The sequence below is a fragment of the Aquarana catesbeiana genome, linkage group LG03 (assembly GCF_042186555.1).
Source record: "Aquarana catesbeiana isolate 2022-GZ linkage group LG03, ASM4218655v1, whole genome shotgun sequence".
NCBI classification, from domain to species: domain Eukaryota; kingdom Metazoa; phylum Chordata; class Amphibia; order Anura; family Ranidae; genus Aquarana; species Aquarana catesbeiana.
The window spans coordinates 307,603,166-307,623,503 of NC_133326.1; the positions used below are offsets into that span (position 1 = coordinate 307,603,166).

The following is a 20,338-nucleotide window of genomic DNA, read 5'->3' on the forward strand; positions in this document are numbered from 1 at the left end:
AGATGTGTAAACCGCTGCTGAGTGTCCTCTCCTTACACTGAATCAAGTTTGCATTTCATTCTAGTTACAAACCCATCTAGACAACAATGTGCTAAACTTCTTTTAGTATAAATCGTCATGACCAATGTAGTTAACCTGCATCTGCCAAAAATATCGTATTAGTGGGAGAACGAACAACGTTTACTACGAATGATTACTGTGCCCACGAACCTGAAACTTGCCATTTTAAACAGTACAACAGTAAAGAAAAGCACATGGAGCAGCATGCAAGTAATAATAATAATAGGAACACACAACAAATACTTACTTTTTTGCAGAACTCTCTTAATCCTTCTGTACGGATCGCGCTCCCTCAAATTCAGGTCTGACCAGCGTTTCCTCAATTGATCCTTGGATTTTCATACCCCAAAATTCCTGTGCAGACTTTTCACAACTTTAGTCATGATCTTGGCCTTTCTCACATTTAGGTTTGGGTAAGGGCCATGCTTCCCATCATAGTTGGCCCTCTTCAAGATGTCCACCATCTCCACCATCTCTACAAAGGCCATATTTGAGGCCTTAAATCTCCTCCGGGATCGGGACTTTCTTGGCCCTGGGCTTTCATCGTTGCTGCTGCTGTCTTCATGCTCTTTTTATTTCTCCGCTATGTGCTCTCCCACTGCGCCAAAAGAGAAGGGGCGGGGAATATACTATAAAGAAGGTCAGGGGCGGGCGGAGTTTCACACATGCGCAATGTATATAAAGGGTAACATCGGGTGTACGATCTGTGAGCAAAGGAAGGAGTAGCGGAAGCACCGATCGTGATAACGAAGGTACAATTTTAACTTGGTGCATCAGTGGCCTATACTGCCTAGAGATTGAGGCCTATATTGGGACAAGATTAGGAGAGTTTAGCCTGACATTAGGGTTTGTCTTGTGTTGTGTCTTGCAGATAAAATGGATTGCTTCAATGAGCATGACTTTATCCCCCTATTTATCGATAAGAACAGGGAGTTGCCCTGTCTGTGGCAGGTAAAACACCCCTTTTATAATAATAAAAGAAAGAGGAAGGCAGCGCTGGATCAATTGCTGGAATTTGTGAAGCCGCAGATCCCCACGGCAACCATCCCCTATTTGAAGGCCAAATTTGGTGGCATGAGGAGCACTTATATTAGGGAGCACAAGAAGGTCCAGGATTCCCAGAGGTCAGGAGCTGCAGCAGATGACATTTATGTACCCAGGCTGTGGTACTATGACAGACTGCATTTTCTGTCAGACCAGAGTGAAATCAGGCCATCACTCTCCACTCTTCCTTCAACGCTTCCTTCCACCCCAGCTGAGGCTTCCGATGTCCAACCTGGGCCTTCCAGCCAGGAAGAAGTGGAGGAGCCCAGCTTGAGTCAGGTATAGCATTGTTCAAAATATTTACACTACTACTAGATGTTATTATTGATCACTAATTTCTGATTTAACAAAGTGTTTTACATATCAATAGACAGTAGTGACCAAAAATGATTGGGACAAGAATGAAAAATGCTGGGGTCAGAATGATAGTCTTTTCTATTTATTAACATTCAATTTGCAACAGTCATGAGCTGAAAATTGTGTTTAATTGATGAGCAAAAAACTAAAACTATGTCCCTTTTTCATACACAAGAAAGCCTCCACCAGAAGGAGGTTGTGGAAAGTTGCAGCCAGGAAGGAGGTGACGGGGATAAGTGGCAGACAGGAGGTGGCCAAGCCCAGTAGCCTGACCAAATGCCAGATCCCTCCCATCCGCCTTCAAAAAAAGGCCCAGAAAGGGGAGGAACCAGGTGGAGACAGCACTTGGGTTAATTCGGCAGGCTACTGTGGCCCTCAGAACCCCCAATCTTCTAGAGGACTATGCCTGCAAAATGCAGGAAATGGAGGAGGGCCAACGCCTCTTCTGTGAGGAAGTGACCTTACAAGCCCTAAATAAGGGGTTGAGGGGAAAACTCACAAGCAAAAAGCCATGTTTGTGAGTTCGACCATTGTCCTCCTCCTCCTCCTCCACCACCTGCCACAACTCCAACACCAGAGCCACAGCCTGGAAGCAAGCATGGAAGGAAGTGTGGAAAGAAGACAAGAAAGTGATGGCCTGGGTTCAGTCTGTTCTGAGAAAAAACGCAGACTGTGGTAAGACCATAGCCTGGAGATATATATGTCATCTGCTGCTATTCCTGATCTCTTGGAGTCCTGGATCGGATTGTGCTCACTATTATATGGACTCCTCAGGCTACCAATTTTGCCTGTAAAATAGTTGATGTATGCCCTGGGGTACAAAGGCTTCGCCAATTTTACCAGTTTATCCAGCGTTGCCTTCCTCTTTATTTTGTTATGACCCATATTAAATGTCTATTTGTTTTTCACAAATACTTGCCTATGTGTTTTACTTCGAAAAGGACAGTTTGTTTGTGAGTAGGCAGGTACATTTCGAAAATACTATGTCATATTAACATGGGACACCAACACGAAACAACCTTCTTGAGGTTAAAAAATACAAGATAATAATGGTGTTGTGGTAACTTGACAGACAAAACGACAAAAAATATGGATGGATCACTAAAAAAAAAAACAGGAGATCTTGATAAAAAATAACTTAAAAAAGATCACTATAGAAATACATTCTAAACATTATTATGGAGATCTGAAGAAAAAATTTAAAAATATTATTCAGGAGATCACAAGAAATAATAAAGAAATCAGTTTGTCAGAACTCTGTGTGAATATCAGCAGCAAAACAACTTCAATTTTCTAGCATTATAAAGAAGAAGAGAATGCGCTGCATTAAAGGATTAAAACATTTGCACTGTGACGAATGTGCTATCTCCATTAGGGATGAGCTTCGAGTTCGAGTCAAACTCATGTTCGACTCAAACATCGGCTGTTCGCCAGTTCGCAGAACAGCGAACAATTTGGGGTGTTCGCGGCAAATTCGAAAGCCGCGGAACACCCTTTAAAAGTCTATGGGAGAAATCAAAAGTGCTAATTTTAAAGGCTTATATGCATGATATTGTCATAAAAAGTGTTTGGGGACCTGGGTCCTGCCCCAGGGGACATGGATCAATGCAAAAAAAGTTTTAAAAACGGACGTTTTTTCGGGAGCAGTGATTTTAATAATGCTTAAAGTGAAACAATAAAAGTGTAATATTCCTTTAAATTTTATACCTGGGGAGTGTCTATAGTATGCCTGTAAAGGGGCGCATGTTTCCCGTGTTTAGAACAGTCTGACAGCAAAATGACATTTCAGGAAAAAAAAAGTAATTTAAAACTACTCGCGGCTATTAATGAATTGCCGGTCCGACAATACACATAAAAGTTCATTGATAAAAACAGCATGGGAATTCCCCACAGGGGAACCTCGAACCAAAATGTAAAAAAAAATGACGTGGGGGTCCCCCTAAATTCCATACCAGGCCCTTCAGGTCTGGTATGCATATTAAGGGGAACCCCGGCCAAAATTAAAAAAAAATGGTGTGGGGGTCCCCCTCAAAATCTTTACCAGACCCTTCAGGTGTGGTATGGATTTTAAGGGGAACCCCGTGCCAAAAATTAAAAAAAAATGGCGTGGGGTCCCCCCTAACATCCATACCAGACCCTTATCCAAGCACGCAACCTGGCAGGCCATAGGAAAAGAGGGGGGATGAGAGAGCACCCCCCTCCTGAACCATACCAGGCCACATGCCCTTAACATTGGGAGGGTGCTTTGGGGTAGCCCCCAAAAACACCTTGTCCCCATGTTGATGGGGACAAGGGCCTCATCCCCACAACCCTTGCCCGGTGGTTGTGGGGGTCTGCTGCGGGCTGGGGGCTTATCAGAATCTGGAAGCACCCTTTAACAAGGGGACCCCCAGATCCCAGCTCTTCCCCCTGTGTGAAATGGTAAGAGGGTACAAAAGTACCCCTACCATTTCACAAAAAAAGTGTCAAAAATGTTAAAAATGACAAGAGACAGTTTTTGACAATTCCTTTATTTAAATGCTTCTTCTTTCTTCTATCGTCTATCTTCTTTCTTCTTTCTTCTATCTTCTATCTTCCTTCGGTTTCTTCCTCCATCTCTTCTTCTACTTCTGGTTCTTCTGGTTCTTCCTCCGGTGTTCTCGTCCGGCACCTTCCTCCGTGGCGTCTTCTTCCTTTCTTCTTCTCGGGCCGCTCTGCATCCACCATGATGGGAGGCTCCCGCTGTGTGATGCTTCTCATCTTCTGACAGTTCTTAAATAACAGAGGGCGGGGCCACCCGGTGAACCTGCCCCCCTCTGACACATGGGGACTTGACGGGGACTTCCCTGTGGCATTCCCCGTGATGTCAGAGGGGGACGGGGTCACCCGTTACGTAATGGGTGACCCCGCCCCCTCTGACATCATGGGGAATGCCACAGAGAAGTCCCCGTCAAGTATAGATTTTGAGGGGGACCCCACGCCATTTCTTTTTAAAATTTTGGCCGGGGTTCCCCTTAATATCCATACCAGACCTGAAGGGCTTGGTATGGAATTTAGGGGGACCCCCCCACACCATTTTTTTTTTAAATTTTGGTTCGGGGGTCCCCTATGGGGAATTACCATGCCGTTTTTATCAATGAACTTTTATGTGTATTGTCAGACCGGCAATTCATTAATAGCCGCGAGTAGTTTTAAATGACTTTTTTTCCTTTGAAATGTCATTTTGCTGTCAGACTGTTCTAAACACGGGAAACATGCGCCCCTTTACAGGCACACTATAGACACCCCCCAGGTACAAAATTTAGAGGAATATTACACTTTTATTGTTTAACTTTAAGCATTATTAAAATCACTGCTCCCGAAAAAAACAGTTTTTTGCATTGATCCATGTCCCCTGGCTCAGGACCCGGGTCCCCAAATACTTTTTATGACAATAACTTGCATATAAGCCTTGAAAATTAGCACTTTTGATTATTCATATTCGTGTCCCATAGACTTTAACGGTGTTCTCGTATTCAAACAAATTTTTTGCCTGTTCGCATGTTCTGGTGCGAACAGAACAGGGGGGTGTTCGGCTCATCCCTAATCTCCATTATGAACGCTAGTTTTACCAGACCAAGCGCTTCCGTCTCATACTTGATTCAGAGCATGCATGGAATTTTGTGCGTCGGAATTGTCTACACACGCTCGGAGTTTTCGAGAACCAGCTCTCAAACTTTTGTTGTCGGAAATTCAGACAAAAAATGTCCGATGAAGCCTACACATGGTCAGAATTTCCAACAACAAGCTCCCATCGAACAGTTGTTGTCTGAAATTCCGACCGTGTGTATGCAGCATAAGATATCTTTTAGGGTTGTGTCCACGACTAGCTGGTTTAGTGTGGGAAACTCCAAAATGGAGTCCTGCAACTCCCTTGTATCTTCTAAGGAGGTATCTGCAACACTCACTTCCTGTGCCATGTCATCCCTCTGCAGCTTAGGCTTCACCTTGGGTGGGCTGGAGGATGAGGAGAAAGATCCAGATCTTGTCCCCTTGTTGTTATTATGACCGAGCATCATCTGTGATGGATGGCTGTGAGCTGAGCCTCAGTCGGCGAGCGGTCATGTGAGTGTCTCTGAGAGCCACCAGCCCCATCTTGACAGCTGAAGCTTATTTATATGTGTCATATCACATTGGTTACTTCAACATAGTGCAGCACTTTCCATCTGTTATTGTTTTATTGTGCCAGAACAATGGACATTTTATATATTATATGTTATTATATGTTATTATGTTTAATATCATACACGGTTGCACTAAGATATTCATGCATTTTATATGTGTCATATCACATTGGTAATCTTAATATAGCGTGGCATTTTATTTGTTTTCATAGCTGAAGTGCTGCAGCTTTGGGAAGAAATCTGTCATCTTTCCCAGCTTGTAAGAGCCTTTTCACTTCCTGGCTGACATGCCTGTTGGTGCTGGGACTGCAGGGTTGTAATGGTGAGTATGATTGGGTCTCCATGCTGCTGTGGAATTGTCTGGTGAGCCAAACTGTGTCAGAGCCGAGCTACAGAGAGGCCATCTGCATTGGAGGTCAGCCACACCCCCTCATCTTCCAGGTTTTTGTCAAAGCTTTTGTAGAAGCTGATTGGCTACTATGCAGATTTTTCACTCTCCAGTTTAAGTAAATCAACCCCACTATGTTTTTACACTTCTTAAGCCCGCTGTTGGCTTTTGGTTAAAAGTGATTTGACTGGCTTTAAAGCTGTCCAATCCCTACCCCACATGGCAAAAAGCACCACCCTCCCACCAGCCTAACTACTCTCACCATTTATCCCATGTTCCTCTATCCCTGCTGCAGACCTGAAATGGTCATGGTGGGTGTCAAAGGGTAGAGTGTAGGGAGATCAGAAAACAGTCATTCATTGATCTTTCTTCCTGTGAATGAACCCGGAAGTGACACACATTTTATCACTTCTTGTTTCAAATTTAATTTCCCAGCAGCACTGGCCAGGGATGAAGCTAAGCATGATTAATGAGTCTAGAGGGGATATTCGAGATCTAATAGACTCCGTATAGGTCCTTAATAAGGACCTGTCATGTCACTAGTGCTATTACAAAGAGGTTTGTCTTTCCCAGATGTCATAACATCAAAGTTAAGAAAAAAAAAGTTGAAAAAGTTTAAATAATACATAAAAAAACTAAAACATGTTAAAGTCCCCTTCCCAAACATTTAACAGACAGAGCAGTACAATGTTACCGCAGGGGCATTGTACTGCTCGGGAAGGGGGGGTGATCGTTTTTTTATTTCCCGAAGACTGTAGGAAGCATTCAGTTTCTTTTGACAGCTAATCACTGTGACAAGAAACACACATCAAAGGCTGCAGGCATGCATCCTTTGTTTACAGCTGTGATTGCTCTGATTGGTCACACCACTTAGACATGTGCACACTGAAATATTTTGTTTCGGAATTTCCTTTTCGTCCGAAAAATACATTTATTTAGTTACTCCCGAAAATTCATTTTTATTCATTTTGTTTTTTGTTAAAAATTGCATTCGTCCGAAAATCCAAATAATTCAGGTAGAAACTGTCATTGAAGGCTTATGGTGTCTGTGGAATGTTCAAAAAAGATTTGACGGAGCAGCTAAACTGTACGTGTACATTTCCGGTCAAATTTTCCACCTACAAGCTAGCTGTAGTAGAATTCTAATGTTGTATGACTAGTAATAATTATATTTATTAATTATTTTACTAGTCAACCAACATTAGATATTTTCTATAGCCTATGGGCGGATGCATTTGACCAGAAATGTACGATTGCAGCGTCGTACAGTTTAGCTGCTCCGTCGAATCTTCTTAGAACTTTCGACAGACACCATAAGCCAAAGATTCGACGTTTGTATGTTTTTCGTTGCTTTGTTGAATCTTCGTCATTCATGTTAAATGGTCTACTCTACCCCAACAGTCAGCCAACTTTCACATTCGTTTCTCAATCTCCAAGTACATATGGCATTATGGCATTATAATATAGAATCTATAATAAGAAATCCCTCCCCACAACACGGGTTCTCTGACAAACGGACCAGCTAAGATTGACTGTCTTCTGAAATGATTCAGTGTGTGTTTCTCTCTGCTAGCAAATCGTAAGTGAAAGTAAGTTGGCTGTACGTGTGTACTTAGTTCTAGCTATTTTACTGCCCCTCCTCTTTGGTCACAATCGGCCAATAAAATTCATCATCATCATTATTTTTATTTTACTCCCCCCACTCAATTCCAGCAGCGACCTTTTCTCTCTATGTTGAATCTTTTCTCTCTATGTAGAATAATCTTGGACTAATAGAGTTAAGGTTAGGCACATTCGACCACAGGTTCGATAGACACAGAACTGTTGTCGCAACGAAAACGAAAATAAAGCATTTGTTTATGTTGGATCTTTCCTGTTTTCGCATTCTGTACCTCCGTTATCGTTTGTTAAAACGATAACGAAAATACCTGAAATTCGGACAAAAATGCATTCAGATGAAAACAAATGCACATGTCTAACAGCAATTCCATGGTACAGGGTTATATTCATTGGCCCTGTAACCGATCTGTAATCTGCTGTGCCCAGCTATTTATATGTAGTGGTTGGGTAGAGGTAGTTAATAATAAGGGTTAGTAATACATAGTACCCCTATTCACTCACAAAAAAATATGTAAGCTAGGAATAAAGGCTTCCAAATGTTTGTCAAGTTCTTTATTAAAAAAATTAAATTACCAAAAATTCCCTTGTAAATCCATTGTCAATCACAATAACTGTCGCTTGCAGACTAACAAAAAAGAAAATGCACACAATCAATCCCAATAGCAATAGCAAAAACCCAGTTGATCCTGCTGCTCTCTATTTCTGCCTTCTGTTCATGTCCTCAATTCAGTTAGGTATTTTGCAGCTGTGGTGGTAACTCTGCACATGCTCAGTTTTCAGTGAGTTTCTATGCTGACCATTTCCTCCCTATCACATCTGAGCAGCCCATGTGACTATAGAGTTACACATGTGTGTGTATACACAGTAGTAAATGACAGCCCACTCCCTCCCTTTTCCTTCATGCCCACTAACCAGCTAAACACAATGGGGGTAGGATATTACATGTTGGGGAATGGAGGCTTCACCTCCCTCCCTCCCTTATTCTAAGACACAGGCTGGAGGGGTCTGACACAGCCTGTGACTGGCAGAAATCCGCCCACACACTATTATTGCCAAAAAAGAATTAATATTTAATTTCAAATATATATTTTAAAACATTTTATTGATTTTAATTATCTATTTTCACTCTGTATTCCAAAGGCTTTTTTTTTTTAGAGGACTAGAAGCTCCTCCTGCTTATGTATCCCTGCAGACAGGCTGGGAAAGATCTGGGTCATGTGAAAGCTCTATATCGATTAGGAAAAAGGTACTTAATAAAATAATTATAGTGCCATCATCCATATACAGAAATAGAAGAGACAATGTAAATTAAACAGTGTGTGTTTAGTATCACTTTAAAGTCTAAGTTCACTTTTTCGGGCAGAATTTCACTTTTCATATTAAGTAGAATCCTTTTGTAATATCATTTCTGGCCCAGCAATCCCATTGTTCTTATTGTTCAATTACCTCATCCACAGATGGTTTGAAATGTCATGTTTTTTTCTGAGTTTTTAAATATTTCTTACCGCTTGCATCACTTCCTGTAGGTCAGCTCCCATCATTCTCTCTATTTTTGCATCACAGAAAAGGGTGTGATAGGGTGTGCATTACCAGTCTGGACCACACCACCATAATTACTATATCACCACCTACTTGTTCTCTTAAAGGGGTTGTAATGTCTCATGTTTTTTTACCTTAGTGCATTCTATGCATTAAGGTGAAAAACCTTCTGTGCTGCAGCTGCCCCAGAGCCCCCCTTTTTCTTACTGGAACCCGTCCGTTCCAGCGACAAGCACAAGCCCAGCGGCTCCTGTCTCTGTCCTCATTTGATAGATTGATAGCAGCAGGAGCCATTGGCTCCCACTGCTGTCAATCAAATTCAATGACGTGAGAGTGGGGGGCAGGGTAAAGTACTGCTGTCTGTGTTAATGTCTGTGTTAATGGACGAAGCAGCAGCAGGACTTAGGGGTGCTCCCACCCGAGTGCCCCATGAAAAATGTCTCTCCGTGGAGGCCCCTGATGCAGAGGAGGAGCCAGGAGCGCTAACAGGGCACCCCAGAAGAGGAGGATTGGGGCTGCTCTATGCACTCTTCACATAGTGGGAACTCGCAATCCTGCACATGTTTTTTTGGGGGGGGCATTTGGAGTGTGTCTGCTCCAAAGAAGATCCAGAACTTTTTTTAGAGTGGAGCATGATGCATTTTTTACCATGCTTTTTGGTGCATTTGTTTCTGAAATGCATGGCAAAGCATGCTTTTTCTGCGTGGTTTGCTATGTGTTTAGAAACACAGATGTGAATGAAGCCTCATTGTTTTTGTGCAAACAAAGCAATTTCACTTTCAGGCCCCATTCACACCTAGTGTAGTGGAAACGTACATTTTTTGGCTTGTTTTTTTCTGTGCCGCTCACAGGGCAGCTCATTGATTTCAATGGAATGTCCTACACATGGCAAAGTAGCTCATGAGACATTATGGCATGGTGCAAGTTGCATGTTTTTTATTGCGTATTTTGTTGTGTTTGTCACCCGTTTTTTTCATGTGTCTGCTTTGCCATTAACAATGAATGGCACTGAAAGTGCAACTAGTTAATTTTAGTTGTTTTAACGGTGGTCATACACTAAACAATCTGATTGTACAATCTGATTGTACAATCTCTGTACAATCTCCTTTAGATTTACCAAAACTATGGAATAGGAGGACCCACCTATCTATCCATTCCCTCTTTATCCAATCAGGCAGGCCATTGCACTACATCAGGAGTGTTCAACCCGTGGGCTGCATGAGGCCCCAGAGAGTTTAGCATGTGGACATAGCAGCTGTGAAAGCCTACATTGACAAACCAGACAAATGCACGCTGGAAGGGATGCCGGGAAGCTGTGCAAACATAGTTGATGGGTGTGTGCTAGTGAGGTCAGCTGGTAAACTCCTTCCTGTGTCTTACTTGTTTCTCAGTCTCAAATCTACATAACAGGAAGTGATAAAGCCTTCTTAAGAAATTCAGCAGGGGCTAATGTAAGGTCTTGTTCTAAAAATCAAAGAAAGCTTTTATTTTTCTGCAACAGAGGTATATAGGAGAGCTGGAATTTAGAAAAAAAAGTGAACTTAGCCTTTACTGATTTATTAATAAATACAGAGCTGCATTCATTTGTACATTTTGTATCTGGATGGACTTCAAGTTTAAAGGTTAAAACCAATCAGGTTTTTGAGGTTTGCAGTGTCTGAACATTTTGTATTTTCTGTGCTTTTTAGTCTGTGTAGTATAAATGATGTGTGTATATATAGACTATTATAGCTATATATATAGAATGTATTACCTGTTTTGCTACTGCTCTTGCCAAATCTTTGCATGTCTCTGTTTTTCCTGTTCCCGCTGGCCCTTCTGGAGCCCCTCCTAGGTTTAGCTGCAGAGCTCCCATTAGAGTTCTGGAAGAAAAAAATGCACAGCTTGTTTCTTTAATAAAGCTGATCAAAATCTTATTTACCAGAAACTGCAGTGTCAGCGAAGTTTTAAGTACATGTAGAAAATGAAAATAAATATTAAAACATTATATTTTAATATGTTTCAGAGGAAAGTGTTCATATGTTATAATCCCTAATGAGCTTTTTAAACTACATTAAGGCTAGAAACTCCATAGTTAAGTAAACAGCACGGGCTGTAATATAGAGGTCATTACCAAAGCACAACAATACATAGTGAATATTAGTAAGAATAAACAAAAGGCTATTTACAGAATACTTCTGTCCTTTTAGAGTAGAGCTGGTTTACTTTTATTTTAGTTAAAGCATTTGCAAGAGGTAAATGCAGAAATGTTAAACCTTTATTAAAATGTTTTATTTTATTGTTCCACTATTCTGAAAGCAGATGATATAGTAGAATTAGGAAATTGCTGGATGTTGGAGAATCAAAAAGGCACAATATCCCTTAATTGAAGAGATTTTGTAAAGAGAGGATAGTGAAACTTTATAGGTGCCAAGAACCAATCAAGAAACAATATATACATAAAAGATTTATTTATACAAGGTTGAGTAAAATCATCATGATATCATCATACAATAACCATATGTAAGAGAAAGACCGCAGTATTTTCTTGCTTTACATGTTTTGCCATGCGATGGCTTCCTCAGGAGATAAGTACTGCGTAAATGGTCACTACAGATTAAAAACAGATCATTAGAATCATGAAATATTATTCACAATTGTATAGATAACATAAAAGAAACAAAGAAAAAAAAACACATAGTAGAAATTCTCAAAAAAGGTATAAACTAAGGAGCTCAGAGGATCCCCACCTGATAATACCATGCATCCAAAAAAGCATCAAATTACGGCTCAGATGTCAGGAGGATATTGACATTGACATACCAAAGCTTACATTTACCTTCAACAGAGCAATGCCTGACATCTCTCCTCACTCCAAGAATGACCAATGGACAGTTAAGGAGGTCCATTTATACCCTCTCCACATCCACCAGCATCCAAAGGCTCCGGTGTATGTGCTGACACTGAGAAAAGCCACTGTGCATGCGCGAGCCACGCCCAATGTGAGGTCATGGCTGGGTGGGTTGAAGCCAACGCCACTATGTTGTAAAATCCACCTAGAGCTAAGAGTGAATTCAGGCCAATCCATCAAACACTCAATCACCCAATGAAAGAACAGTGGGTCAGAGCCTACCTAGGGAAAGCACTAAACGAGTGGCAGATGGCGCCAGCACCACAGACCCATAGGGATACCCCAGAGCCAGCCGTGATGACACCCTGGGTGGACTTATGGTCACCCATCTCCCAGCAACAATCCTCCATAGTTAACAATATGATAAATGTCATCTAGTGGCTTAAATGGGGAATAACACCACCATCTGTAAATCTAGTGGGTGTTGACAAATGAACCTAAAAAATGAATCTAAATATATTTATGTATCCCTATAGTACCACCAGAAAATGTAAAGTAGGTTTGGGATAATAACAGGGTACAGGTATACCATCAAAAATGGGGACCCTTGAACAGCTCCTCCCCTCAAAGTCATATCGCATTACAAAGTATACAAAAATAAACAAGAAAAAAAACTTAAATCTATCAGATCAAAAAGATCCTATTTTTATCATAGTCTAAAGGTTCTCTTTGTAAAAGAGAAGACTTTAATGGCTCACAAGAAAGGCTTGTAACTAATGGACTCGTTCAGTCCAGGATGTTTAATAGCTGATAAGGTGTGGGTCCATTTTGTTTCACGCTGTAAAAGTAATTTATCAAAACTCCCCCCCCATGTATAGGTATGTGCTCACTGGCAAAAAATGTCATCATGGATAACCTAAACCCATGATAGAGACCCATGTGTCAGCTAATTTGAGTCTCCATTTTCTATTTGGAGACCAATGACACATGGTCCCTAACCCTGTGAAAAAAAGGGTCTTTTGGTTTTGCAAAAGGCCTTGCACTCACATTCCATATAAGATATAACACCTATCATCTGGCAATCAGCATAAAAATTGGGCCTATAGCTTTCTCCATTTGGAAGCATTACCTGACTAGCATTTATCAGGTATCTGCAAAAATTGCATCTTCCACATGACCTATTCCCCATACTTTTTCAAGCCTGATGTTTAGATTGAATTGTTAAGTGACTATGGAGAAGTTGATCCCTTATGAATTGTGACCTTTTATAGGTAATTTGAAGAAAAGGGCTAAAGTATTTTGATACAACATCATCAGCTACTAATAGATGCAAATATTTATTGATAATATCTCTGACCTGCCAATGCTGTCCTGAAAACCGAGTTTTTAGTCAGACTTTTTGATCAGTTTTTTAAGTTTTATTGGCAAAAATGAGGGCGTCTCTTTCTTTTATGTTAGCTATATGGTAGGCTTTTTTGAGGCATGATCGAGTGTAGCCTCTTGCCAAGAGGCGATTTTGCAAGGCTTTAGCCTCTATCTCATAGTCTTCCTGTCGACTGCAATTTCTTTTCAATCTAAGATATTGGCTGTATGGTATGCTTGAGACAAGGGGTCTAGGATGGGAGCTTGTAGAGTGAAGAATTGTATTGCCTGCTGATGGTTTGCGAAGTAAGGTTGAACCAATATTTCCATCATCATTGATGAAAATTTGGATATCAAGGAAGCTTATGGTTCTCTGTTCATAATTCATTGTGAATTTCAAGTTGAAATCATTCAACTTGAGAATTTCCAGAAAGAAAAATAAGTCTTCCCTGGAACCTGTCCATATCACAAAGATATCATCAATGAACCTTCACCATATAAGTACTTTGCTAAGGCTTTCTTGCAATTCTTCACATGAAAAAAATGTGTCTCTCCCAACCTCCCCAGGTATAGGTTGGCATATGATGGGGCACAACGTGTCCCCATCACAACCCCCTGCACCTGGAGGTAGTGGGAGCAGTTAAACAAAAAAATATTATTTGTCAAAATGAAATGCAATAGTCCTAGAATGAATGTGTCATAAACCAGATGTGACCAGAACTGTGTGACTGCGACAGAGTGAACCAGACATAAATAGGTGAGAGTAAGTAAGTTTATTAAAGTAAATTCATACAAATGTGAACACACCACCAATACAGAGTGAACAAACTGAACAACCAAACAGTGATAATAAACCAACCAGTATATATAGCAAAAGGGAGTACCAGAATCATAGTCAAGCCAGGCCAGGGTCATAAACATGAGATCAGCAGATGGGGGGCAGGAGTAAACAGAGAGGGAACAAGATGGAAGGAATCAGGCTTCAGGGCAAGGACCCAGGGATACAAGAACAGATACAAACAGGTTCAGGATACAGGATACAGGGTTCAGGTCCAGGATCAGGATAACAGATTAACAGGTTGCAGGTCAGGGCACAAGGACAATACCAAGGCAAGGTGTGTGCACTTGCTGGGTATTTATACACATCTCAATTAGACTCAAGTGATGCCTGATTGCAAGAGGAATCCACACTGCCAGGAACCACCCGCTGGTGAATGCCAGTACTGCGGCCCAAAGATCACATAATACCAGCAGGGAAAGGCTCTTCTGACAGTTACAAACTGCCATGCTGATGGACTTCAGTACTGCATGCCAAATGGTAGATATTACCAGTGGAGGGAACCTTTCCCAACAATACCCCCCTCGAAGGAGTGACCTCCGAATGCTCCAACTAGCCGTTGCTGGGGAAAGTCCATGGCGTCAAGCCAGGCAGCGGGCAAAGTCACCTCAGCTTGGGCAATAAGTATGTCAAGCTGGGTAGCAGGCACAGGAACTTCAAGCTGAGTAGCTGGCACATCAAGCTGGGCGGCAGGCACATCGAGCTGGGCAACAGGCATGGGCACATCAAGCTGGGCAGCCAGCACAGGCACATCAAGCTGGGCAGCAGGTACGGGCACATCAAGCTGTGCAGCAGGCATGGGCACATCAAGCTGGGCAGCAGGCATGGGCAAATCAAGCTGGGCAGCAGGCACTTCAAGCTGGGCAGCAGGCACGTCAAGCTGGGCAGCAGGCACAGGCACATTAAGCAGGGCAGCAGGCACAGGCACATCAAGCGGGGCAGCAGGCAAGGGCACATCAAGCTGGGCAGCAGGTACATGCACATCAAGCTGGGAAGCAGGCACGGGCACATCAAGCTGGGCAGCAGGCACTTCAAGCTGGGCAGCAGGCACAGGCACATCAAGCAGGGGCACCAGGCACAGGCACATCAAGTGGGGCAGCAGGCACAGGCACATCAAGCAGGGCAGCAGGCACACCAAGCGGAGCAGCAGGCATGGGCACATCAAGTGGGGCAGCAGGTACGGGCACATCAATCTGGGCAGCAGGCACAGGTACATCAGGCTGGGCAACAGACAGGAACACATCTGAATGGGCAGCAGAAAGGAACACATCAGGCTGGGCAGCAGACAGGAACACATCAGGCTGGGCAGCAGACTCCACAGGCCGGGAAATGGGCAACGCACCCACAGACTGAGAAACTGGGACACCGTGACTTCAGACTGGAATGCTGGCTTTGGCTCTTCAGACTGGAACACTGGCTCTGGCTCTTCAGACTGGAACGCTGGCTCTTCAGGCTGGAACGCTGGCTCTGGCTCTTCAGGCTGGAATGCTGGCTCTGGCTCTTCAGGCTGGAACGCTGGCTCTGGCTCTTCAGTCTGGAACGCTGGCTCTTCAGGCTGGAACACTGGCTCTGGCTCTTCAGGCTGGAACGCTGGCTTTTGCTCCTCAGGCTGGAACACTGGCTCTGGCTCTTCAGGATGGAATGCTGGCTCTGGCTCTTCAGGCTGGAATGCTGGCTATGGCTCTTCAGGCTGGAACACTGGCTTTTCAGGCTGGAACACTGGCTCTTCAGGCTGGAACACTGGCACCCCGGACTGGAACTCTGGCACTTTGGGCTGGAACTCTGGCACTTCGGGCTGGAACTCTGGCACTTCAGGCTGGGATACTGGCACTGAAACTTCAAGCTGGGACAGATTGGTGGGTGTGGAGGCAGGTTGGGTTAAAGGCAGGATCGTTTTGGTTGGGAAAAACTTTTGTTTTTTCTTTGGCTTAGCCACTGAAGCTCTGTAGGTGACTGCAGGAAGGGGTGACTGCAGGTAAGGGGTGCAGCAGACTGGAAAGGAGGATTGGGATTAGGGATGGGCTGTCTGAGTCAAACATGAGTTCAACTTCGAACATTGGCTGTTCGATCGTTCGAAGATCGAACATTATGGGCCGTTCGCGCCAAATTTGAGCGGCGCATCACGGCGCACAATGCACTGCGTCATCGCAGTGCATTGCTGGCTTATGATTGGCCAAGCATGCACTATGACCCGCATGCTTTGGCCAATCACAGCACCGTCAGCGAAGAGAGCCATAATTGGCCAAAGACAGGGTGCCTTTGACCAATTATGGTTTAGGGGGTTAAGTCCACACCCCACACTATATAAGGCCGCCTGCACATCGGTCGTGTGTAGTGTGTTGGTGGCATTTTCAAGAGAGAGACAGAGAGAGACAGAGAGAGACAGAGAGAGGCAGAGAGAGTGTCATTTCATTTAGTTTGGGCAGGCAGGTGATTCATTTAGCTGTAGTGTATATTTAGTATATACAGTATATATATATGCATCCCGGTTTTGTATATATATACACTGCATACAGTTTCGCTAGATCTCACTGCAGACTGTTCCTGCTGTACTGTTTCTAATATACTTTAGGCAGGCAGTTGATTCAGTTAGCTGCAGTGTATTTCATGTATACAGTATCTCACACAAATGAGTACACCCCTCACATTTTTGTAAATATTTTATTATACCTTTTCATGTGACAACTCTGAAGAAATGACACTTTGCTACAATTTAAAGTAGTGAGTGTACAGCTTGTATAACAGTGTAAATTTGCTGTCCCCCCAACATAACCCAACACGCAGCCATTAATGTCTAAACCGCTCGCAACAAAAGTGAGTACACCCCTAAGTGAAAATGTCCAATTTGGAAGCAAAGTGTCAATATTTTGTGTGGCCACCATTATTTTCCAGCACTGCCTTAACACCCTTGGGCATGAAATTCACCAGAGCTTCATAGGTTGCCATTGGAGTCCTCTTCCACTCCTCCATGACAACATCACGGAGCTGGTGGATGTTAGAGACTTTGCGCTTCTCCACCTTCCATTTAAGGATGCCCCACAGATGCTCAATAGGGTTTAGATCTGGAGACATGCTTGGCCAGTCCATCACCTTTACCCTCAGCTTCTTTAGCAAGGCAGTGGTCGTCTTAGAGGTGTGTTTGGGGTCCTTCTCATGTTGGAATACTGCCCTGTGGCCCAGTCTCCAAAGAGAGTGGATCATGCTCTGCTTCATTATGTCACAGTACATGTTGGCATTCATTATTCCCTTAATGAACTGTAGCTCCCCAGTGACGGCAGCACTCATGCAGCCCCAGACCATGACACTCCCACCACAATGCTTGACTGTAGGCAAGACACACTTGTCTTTGTTCTCCTCACCTGGTTGCTGCCACACACGCTTGACACCATCTGAATCAAATATGTTTATCTTGGTTTCATCAGACCACAGGACATGGTTTTAGTAATTCATGTCCTTAGTCTGCTTGTCTTCAGCAAACTGTTTGTGGACTTTCTTGTGCATCATCTTTAGAAAAGGCTTCCTTCTGGGATGACAGCAATGCAGACCAATTTGATGCAGTGTGCGGCATATGGTCTAAGCATTGACAGGCTGACCCCCCACCCCTTCAACCTCCACAGCAATACTGGCAGCACTCATACGTCTATTTCCCAAAGACAACCTTTGGATACGACGTTGAGCATGTGCACTCAACTTCTTTGGTCAACCATGGCGAGACCTGTTCTGAGTGGAACCTGTCCTGTTAAACCACTGTATGGTCTTGGCCATCATGCTGCAGCTCAGTTTCAGGGTCTTGGCAATCTTCTTATAGCCTAGGCCATCTTTATGTAGAGCAACAATTCTTTTTTTCAGATCCTCAAAGAGTTCTTTGCCATGAGCTGCCATGTTGAACTTCCGGTGACCAGTATGAGAGAGTGAGAGTGATAACACCAAATTTAACACACCTGCTCCCCATTCACACCTGAGACCTTGTAACACTAGATGGTTACATGATACCTGGGAGGGAAAATTGCTAATTGGGCCCAATTTGGACATTTTCACTTAGGGGTGTACTCACTTTTGTTGCCTGTGGTTTAGAAATTAATGGCTGTGTGTTGAGTTCTTTTGAGGGGGCAGAAAATTGCACTGTTATACAAGCTGTACACTCACTACTTTACATTGTAACAAAGTGTAATTTCTTCAGTGTTGTCACATAAAAATATATAATAACATCTTTACAAAAATGTGAGGGGTGTACTCACTTGTGTGAGATACTGTATATACAGTCAGTCTAGTATATATATATATGCAGTGGGGAGTTAAATATATGAGTGTCAAAGGGTCTGAATACTTAGGACCATGTAATATTTTAGTTTTTTTTTTTTTTTTTAATAAATCTGCAAAAATGTCAACAATTCTGTGTTTTTCTGTCAATATGGGGTCCTGTGTGTACATTAATGAGGAAAAAAAATTTACTTAAATGATTTTCGCAAATGGTTGCAATATAACAACGAGTGAAAAATTTAAGGGGGTCTGATTACTTTCTGTCCCCACTGTATACAGGCTTGTATATATATATATATATATATATATATATATATATATATATATATATATATATATATATATATATATATATATATATATATATATATATATAGTCTAGCCAAGCCTATACCTGACTGTAGGCCATTCCTGGAGTGCGTGTTAAAAGACACTTTCAGGCAGGCAGGCAGGCAGGCAGGCAGGTGACTCAGTGAGCTGCAGTTCATAAAATATATATCCACTGCATTGTAGTCCAGCCAAGCCTATACCCGACTGTAGGCCATTCCTGGAGTATATGTTCAAAGACACTTTCAGGCAGGTGACTCAGTGAGCTGCAGTTCATTTAATATATATATATATATATATATATATATATATATATATATATATATATATATATATATATACAGTGGGGACGGAAAGTATTCAGACCCCCTTACATTTTTCATTTTTCTGTCAGTTTAGATGGTAAACGTTGGTGGACAGCCATTTTTAGGTCTCTCCAGAGATGCTCAATTGGGTTTAAGTCAGGGCTCTGGCTGGGCCATTCAAGAACAGTCACAGAGTTGTTGTGAAGCCACTCCTTCGTTATTTTAGCTGTGTGCTTAGGGTCATTGTCTTGTTGGAAGGTAAACCTTCAGCCCAGTCTGAGGTCCTGAGCACTCTGGAGAAGGTTTTCATCCAGGATATCCCTGTACTTGGCAGCATCCATCTTTCCCTCAATTGCAACCAGTTGTCCTGTCCCTGCAGCTGAAAAACACCCCCACAGCACGATTCTGCCACCACCATGCTTCACTGTTAGGACTGTATTGGACAGGTGATGAGCAGTGCCTGGTTTTCTCCACATATACTGCTTAGAATTAAGGCCAAAAAGTTCTATCTTGTTCTCATCAGACCAAAGAATATTATTTCTCACCATCTTGGAGTCCTTCAGGTGTTTTTTAGCAAACTCCATGTGGGCTTTTATGTGTATTGCACTGAGCAGAGGCTTCCGTCTGGCCACTCTGCCATAAAGCTCCGACTGGTGGAGGGCTGCAGTGATGGTTGACTTTCTACAATTTTCTGCCATCTCCCGACTGCATCTCTGGAGCTCAGCCACAGTGATCTTTGGGTTCTTCTTTCCTCTCTCACCAAGGCTCCTCTCCCCTCGATAGCTCAGTTTGGCCGGACAGCCAGCTCTAGGAAGGGTTCTGGTCGTCCCAAACATCTTCCATTTAAGGATTATGGAGGCCACTGTGCTCTTAGGAACCTTAAGCGCAGCAGAAATTTTTTTTGTAACCTTGGCCAGATCTGTGCCTTGCCACAATTCTGTCTCTGAGCTCTTCAGGCAGTTTCTTTGACCTCATGATTCTCATCTGCTCTGATTTGCACTGTGAGCTGTAAGGTCTTATATAGACAGGTGTGTGGCTTTCCTAATCAAGTCCAATCAGTATAATCAAACACAGCTGGACTCAAATGAAGGTGTAGAACCATTTCAAGGATGATCAGAAGAAATGGACAGCACCTGAGTTAAATATATAAGTGTCACAGCAAAGGGTCTGAATACTTAGGACCATGTGATATTTCAGTTTTTCATTCTTAAGCAGTTGCCGACCGCCGCACGAACATATACGTCCTCAGAGCGGCACGGGCAGGCA

At 42.8% G+C, this 20,338-nt stretch overlaps 1 protein-coding gene across 1 annotated transcript in view; it reads right to left on the bottom strand.

Moving 5' to 3' along the window:
• Positions 1–20,338, bottom strand: part of LOC141133958 (dynein axonemal heavy chain 3-like) — a 3,453,856-nt gene that overhangs the window by 2,238,091 nt on the left and 1,195,427 nt on the right. The window contains exon 28 of the mRNA XM_073623563.1: positions 10,904–11,012. Within this exon, the coding sequence (XP_073479664.1) occupies positions 10,904–11,012 (109 nt within the window). The remainder of the gene's footprint in view (positions 1–10,903; positions 11,013–20,338) is intronic.